This window comes from Seriola lalandi, unplaced genomic scaffold, assembly GCF_002814215.2.
Source record: "Seriola lalandi dorsalis isolate HSWRI2012SDOR001 ecotype SW California unplaced genomic scaffold, Sedor1 jcf7180002054618, whole genome shotgun sequence".
NCBI lineage: Eukaryota > Metazoa > Chordata > Actinopteri > Carangiformes > Carangidae > Seriola > Seriola lalandi.
The window spans coordinates 153,648-160,659 of NW_019525171.1; the positions used below are offsets into that span (position 1 = coordinate 153,648).

The 7,012-nt window shown below is 47.5% G+C and overlaps 1 protein-coding gene across 1 annotated transcript in view; it reads left to right on the top strand.

Annotated features, from left to right (window-relative positions):
- The window catches only part of usp24 (ubiquitin specific peptidase 24), a 32,095-nt gene extending 27,262 nt beyond the window's left edge, over positions 1–4,833 (top strand). The window contains exons 58-67 of the mRNA XM_087177664.1: positions 894–996; positions 1,495–1,613; positions 1,724–1,837; positions 1,944–2,009; positions 2,096–2,162; positions 2,509–2,587; positions 2,701–2,776; positions 3,509–3,595; positions 3,788–3,898; positions 4,319–4,833. Coding sequence (XP_087033790.1) covers positions 894–996; positions 1,495–1,613; positions 1,724–1,837; positions 1,944–2,009; positions 2,096–2,162; positions 2,509–2,587; positions 2,701–2,776; positions 3,509–3,595; positions 3,788–3,898; positions 4,319–4,381 — 885 coding nt within the window. The 3' untranslated portion in view covers positions 4,382–4,833. The remainder of the gene's footprint in view (positions 1–893; positions 997–1,494; positions 1,614–1,723; positions 1,838–1,943; positions 2,010–2,095; positions 2,163–2,508; positions 2,588–2,700; positions 2,777–3,508; positions 3,596–3,787; positions 3,899–4,318) is intronic.
- The last annotated feature ends 2,179 nt before the right edge of the window (positions 4,834–7,012 follow it).

Consider the following 7,012-nt stretch of genomic DNA (forward strand, 5'->3'; position numbering starts at 1 on the left):
GTCTCTCTCTCTCTCCCTGTCTCTCTCTGTCTCTCTCTCTCTCTCTCTCTCTCTCTCTCTCTCTCTCTCTGTCTCTCTCTCTCTCTCTCTGTCTCTGTCTCTCTCTGTCTCTCTCTGTCTCTCTCTCTCTCTCTGTCTCTCTCTGTCTCTCTCTGTCTCTCTGTCTCTGTCTGTCTCTGTCTCTCTCTGTCTTTCTCTGTCTCTCTCTGTCTTTCTCTGTCTCTCTCTGTCTCTCTCTGTCTCTCTGTCTCTCTCTCTCTGTCTCTCTGTCTCTCTCTCTCTGTCTCTCTCTGTCTCTGTCTCTCTCTGTCTCTCTCTCTCTCTGTCTCTCTCTGTCTCTGTCTCTCTCTCTCTCTCTCTCTCTGTCTTTCTCTGTCTCTCTCTCTCTCTGTCTCTCTCACTCTCTCTCTCTGTCTCTCTCTCTCTCTGTCTCTCTGTCTGTCTGTCTCTCTCTCTCTCTCTCTCTCTCACTCTCTCTCTCTGTCTCTCTCTCTCTCTCTCTCTCTCTCTCTCTCCGGTACAAACATGAACTGAAGTGTTGTCTTTCTGCTCGCTCTCTCAGGGTTGCGGTCCCTGTCAGTTGTTGTTAAAACACTCAGCTTATCGCCGGATGCTCATCTTCCTGTTGGGACCCAATAGGCAGAACAACCAGGTAGAGCTGCGTAATATAAAGTGTACAGTGCACAATGATAAACTTCTTAACCTTAAAACTTTTTTAACTCCTTGACCTTTGTGCTCGTTATACGTCGCTTCAATAAAAAACCAGAAAATGCTTAAAGTGTAAATGTAGTTTTGAATTGAATTGTTCTTTAAAAATGTGTTCTGTATTTAAGATGCAAGAATGACACATTATTTGCTCTTTAAATTAAACTTTGCACGGTGTGTTTTTCCAGAACCGGCGGTGGAGTCCAGCTCAGGCTCGGGAGTTCCTCCACCTGCACAGCACTCTGGCCCTCATCACTCTGTACTCTGACCTCGGCCCTCAGCGGACGCAAGGTGAGACACTGACATCAGGCCTTTTTCTCACACACGGTCCGTTGTTGTTTTGGTACCATTCGCCCTTATAAAGCATTTATGAATGGTTTATAACTAGAGTTAAAATAAAAAATGGCAACATTGACCTGCTGCTTGTCAAATCGTGAGCCCACATTCTTCATATTAAGCCTCATGTCTCATTAATTACTTTCTTTGTTTTCTCCATCATCAGCTTCTGTACCTGCTGCTTCATCACATGTTTCAGTTACTAACAATTAACCACCTTAACTCATTAGTCAGATTAATGAGTAGTAAGCATTAACTTGAGCTTGCCAAATAGTGAACCTGCATCAATGCCTTTATAACTGTTTATTTATGGCTTACAAAGTGTTAACAACCGAATTAATAACCTAATTATAAACCTTTATAAATCCTTCATGAGGCTGGTCTTACTGTGAAGTGGTACTGATGTTTTTCTACTGTCTGACTCTTTATTTGTCGCCTTGTCGTCCTTCGTAGCTCCAGGAGGGTTTAAGCTGCGTGTGAATAACGTCCCATCCTCCACCCCCCTCCTCCCCCTCCACACGGATATCATGACCTCGCTCTTCACTCCAGAGGGACAGCCTTACCTTCTGGAGGTAACGCACAAACAAAACAGGATTTTAAACTTGTTTCAGGACTAAAATCCCGTTAACGCAAGACAAACGTTCAAAAGGCTCCGAGTCTGATCTGGTATTCTTCCCACCAGGTGATGTTCGCCATGCGTGAGTTGTCGGGCCCGCTGGCTCTGCTGATAGAGATGGTGACCTACTGCTCGTACTGTAATGAGCCCTTCTCCCTGGGTTTGCTGCACCTACTCAAGGTAAAAAGAAAAAGCTCTGCGAGCCTCAGAGAAGCAGCTGCCAGAGCCGACAGACAGTTAGTAAATGATGATGTCTTAAAACCCCGTGGGTCCTCGTGTCTTACAGACCCAGCTGGAGACGGCGCCGCCTCATGAGCTGAAGAACATCTTTCAGTTGCTGCAGGAGATACTAGTGAGTGACCTTTCACCTGTTGATCTCTTCATAACCGTGTCATCGTATGATGGTTGTTGCTAACCTCAGTGAACTCTTTGCCTCAGGTAGTGGAAGATCCCCTGCAGACCCAGAGACTGAAGTTTGCTTTTGAGTCAGAGAAAGGCTTGTTAGGTAGGTCTTTGTTGTTGTTGTTAATCTAATGCCCACAGCTGGCACAGCTGTGAACTGCAGCACAGAGAAAACCATCTTGTACGTTACAGTCATCTGCACTGTAATGTTTTTCCTATTAACATTGTTGGTCCACGGCCACGTCGCTTGGCAACTTCATCCGTTTTTGTGTATTAAAAAGATTTAAATGGATGAAAATATAAAACCCCTCTCTCTCTCTCTCTCTCTCTCTCTCTCTCTCTCTCTCTCTCTCTCTCTCTCTCTCTCTCTCTCTCTGTCTCTGTCTCTCTCTCCCTCTCCCTCTCCCTCTCCCTACCTCTCTCTCTCTCTCCCCCCTCCTCTCTTACAGCCTTGATGCACCAGAGCAACAACATGGACAGCAGGCGCTGTTACCAGTGTGTGAAGTTCCTGGTTACATTAGCCCAGAAGTGAGTAGACGTGAGGGTCAGAGGTCAGGGCTGGAGGGGAATGAGAGCTCTCCTCTCTTTGACAGATTAACTGGGCAACATAATTCTGAGGCTCCTTTTCATTTTCCCACCAGGTGTCCTCCAGCCAAGGATTACTTCAAGGACCTGTCCGGTCACTGGAGCTGGGCAGTGCAGTGGCTACAGAAAAAGGCAAGCTGCTAAAACACTGACTGTTAATGTCAGAGGGCAGTAGACAGCTGACAGGGTGTAACCGGAGATTCACAGTTTCAACCTTTTTAATGGAACATCTTCAGTCCTTCGGTCCACTTTCATTGACTCTACTCATTTCAACCAATTTTAACACTTAAGTTTTTATTGTTACAATATTTTTTCATACAATTAAAGGAGCTATTTGTAAGTTTTGCTATTGCTACATAGCTAACATTAGCATTAGCAGCGTTTTACTTACCACTCTAGACGAAACGTTGCGAGTTCAGCATCAAACTTAATTCCTTTACTCACCAACAGCTGTCTCCAGATGTGGAAACAAACACCAATGTGAACTCTTCCCTCTATCACGTCTTTTCTTCTACTGAAAGTTAGCATGCTAACAGCTAGCCCCCGCCCGTCTTCTCTTCTCGTCTTGACATGTAAAGTAAACGTAACAATTACCATCACGTGCTCACGGGAGGAAACCACGTTCAGCGGCAGAGGAAACTTACAAACAGCCCATTTTGAACATCTTTGTTTGGCCAAGTTTTTATTCGTCCTGCTGCCTTCAGTCCATTATTTCTAGTGAACACCATCAGCCATTTATCCAGCTATTTAGTCCAACTCTCGCCTTCTAACTACAGTTCTTCTTCCCTGGTTGTGAGTCGCTGCCTCAGACAACAACACGTCAGACTCTGTGATGCTGATCATGTTCCCTCTGTCTGCCCTCAGATGACAGAACACTACTGGACTCCACAGAGCAATGTCTCCAATGAGACGTCCACCAACAAAACCTTCCAGCGCACTATCTCTGCACAGGTACACACACACAAACACACACACACAGACACACACAGACACACACAGACACACACAGACACACACACACACACACAGACACACACACACACACACACACAACTACTATAATAACATTGTAAATCAGCATGATATGACCCTCTCCACTTTCACCAACACCAGTAGTCAAACACACACTCCTCTGCTCTGCAGGACACCCTGGCCTACGCCACAGCGCTGTTAAACGAGAAGGAGCAGTCCGGCAGCAGTAACGGCTCCGACGGCAGCCCAGCAAATGAAAACGCCGACCGCAGCCTCCGACAGGTAACCCTCACACACAGCCCCGCTCGCCACTCGGCACCGCTCAGAGCGGGCTTCGTCCATGAGTCACTGCGTTACAGCAGCGCTCGGTCCACGCAGCCAAAAGGAGAAGAATGGAACAAAAATGGAACATGTCTCTGGTTTCTGTCAAGAGCTGTAAAGGCAGTTTGTTACCTCCCACGTTGCTCCATTCTTCTCTGACTCCTGCTGCGCCTGTCACGATGCCCACGCCACACAAGACTGTCAGAGTTGTTCTGGCACCGGCGCGAATGCTGCAGATAATGAGTGTGTTGTGTTGAAGTGATAATCCGTCAATGCCTGGCATGAACATGTGTCACCTTTTGTTCCTTTTTCTCACTGAAAAAAGGAGCAAACTTCTCCGTTCTCATATTTTGAACGAGGCCCTTTTTGTGTGTTTCCCAGGGGTCAGAGTCTCCCATGATGCTCGGCGACTCGAAGAGCGATCTAGAAGACGTTGACCCGTAGCTCCTCCAACCAGCAGGATCCCTCCGAAGGAGAGGCGGCACAGCTCCGGGCAGCCGGGCGAAAAAGGGCTGCACTTTGCCTCTGATTGGTCGGGACATTTTGGACTCCACACCAAGCCAATCAGAACACTTATTCTCTCGGTTGCTACGGCAACAAAGGAGCTATGAATAAATCATAAATCACTTCCTTTCAGAGCAGCCAAGGCGATGATGGAGATGCATTATCATTAAGGGCAGCAGAGTTGATCACGGTGGGAAGTGCAAAAAAAAAAAAAAAGAAAAACCTTCCTCAATCACGGATGATTCAGTTTATCCTTTTATTCATTCATTCACTCAGAATGACAGCAAGGTGGAGGATGGGTTTGGGTTGTGTTTTAACAATTTTCTGCTCATATTTGCCAATGTATCTACATAGACATATTCATATTGTAAAGATTTGTTCCATAGATGTAATTTCCAGTGTAAGATAATATTTTAAAGTCTCCTGTGCTCTTCTTCACAGCCGTGCAAAATCACGAGAGGTCACGTTAGCTGCTCTAGAGGAACTTACAGACACGCACACACACACGTGCACTTGTACAGGAACACCTCCACACAGGAGCACTTAGGAGGGGGTGGAGTTCAGCATGCACTTTATAGTCCAGCCCAGGCTATTGTGACGTAGAGCAGCGCTGCTCAGTTCCTCTAGAGCCTCCTCACGCTCATGTCCTCCTCTTCTTTTTGCTTTTAACAACGTCTGTTTTCAGTGCCACTGAAAAAAATGGAGAAAAAACAAAACAAAAACACAGAGGCCCTGATAGCAAGCCACTCTGCCTGTGACTTAACCTTTGACCCCTGGTGACCACAGTGTGGCCATGGGGACGCAGTACGGGTCCGGCCCTGTCCCAGAAACAGGACAGATCCAGGCCCTCAGCAAATCTGAAACAAGCAGTGCCATGGTCAGCGCTCTCCCTCTGCTCCTCCTCCTCCTCCTCCTCCTCCTCCTCCTCGCTGACAGGCAGCCGCGTGCTGGATTTTATTCTTTTCATTGCCGTGTTTTATTCTCTTTGCCACTTTTTCTTTGACTCTGGATGAATTGATTATCGGAGAGGATGTTTAGGGACTCAAGCCTTATGCAAGACGAGCTGACCTGGAAGGGCACAGATCAGCCGTGGGCCATCAGTGCCAACTGAGGGGGAGCTCAGGAGCGTGTTTTATTTTTAGGTGCCAAGGTTACACACACACACACACACACACACACACACACACTCATACAAAGATTCACACACAGTGATAGAACTTGTGTCAGTCATTCACTTCGCTCAGAAACACAGGAACAGGTCCTCCTCGCCTCACTGTTACCTCTGCTTCATCAGGTTTCTTTTTCTTTTTCTTGTTTTATTTTTGTTTTGCCTTTTTGCTTTTGTCTTCCTTTGGAAACACACAGAGGAGCTGAACCCAAATGTAGCTCTAGTTTCACTCAAACAACGCCTGCGTATCCATCCTCCACACCCCTGTCATCGGGAGACTTTAAGTGCCTTAACCTCCCGATCTCTCTCTGTCTCTCTCTCTCTGTCTCTCTCTCTTTCTCCCTCTCCCTCCCTCCCTCTCTCTCTCCCTCTCCCTCTCACTCTCCCCCTCCCCCGTCCCTCCTCTGACACTATCTCTGAGGGGGCGTGTCAGCGTCTCCTCCACCCGTCCTCACCGTGACACCAAATAGTCTCGCTGTAGGAGTGCAACAGGGCTTCTTCATCCCCATTAGACCCAAAATAATACAGGGAAGATTTCCTCTGTGTGTTGTGACAAAGGTTCGTAGGAATGTAACTGTTGGTTGTTGATTCTGTGTGTGTGTGTGTGTGTGTGTGTGTGTGTGTGTGTTTGTGTGTGTGTGTGTGTGGTTGGGTGGGGGTGGGGCTGTGAGTTTCGGCCTAATAAACCAGTGTGTAGGTGACAGGACAGAGTTCTGATGACGGTAAAATGCTGCTTCTTTTCACTCTGCACTCGGGCGGAGACACTTTGTAGATACTGATTTATGCTCGACAGTTTTAAGGAAGCCACACTTTCACTCAGATGATCTAAAGACATGAGCCGACACGATCTTAGCAGATTAGCTCTCAGCTTTAACAGGTCAATGTTTACAGTGTGAGGACCTATGAAGTTTTGGTTTTTCTGGTTTTCTGTCGGGAGTCGTCGTGTGATCGATCCACTGAGGCTCCTCTGCGTCCTCAGAGCCTGAGGTGAGGGAAGACACTGTTTTAGCCCTTCTAGATGCACACACACACACACACACACACACACACACACACACACACACACACACACACACACACCACCACCACCACCCCACTCCCATTTTCCCTCTCTCTCACTAGATGTGAATGTCACGTCGTGCTCTCTGGCACGTTTGCATGTGTGGCAGTAAGTGGTGGTGAAGTCTGTCTTTTCTGTGTGACAGAGAAAGAAACCCCCCCCCCCCCCCCCCCCCCTGTGTTGTTTGCTGTGTAATTTGGTCATGAGCACTTCCTGTCACAAACACACCCCTTCCTCTGTGGCTGGTTATGTGCTGTCTGAAGGAGCTGCATGCAGTCTGTGCCAAGTGATACATGGCCGATACGAGTCGCATTCAGCCGAGAGTCTCCCCTAGGTTTGCCCC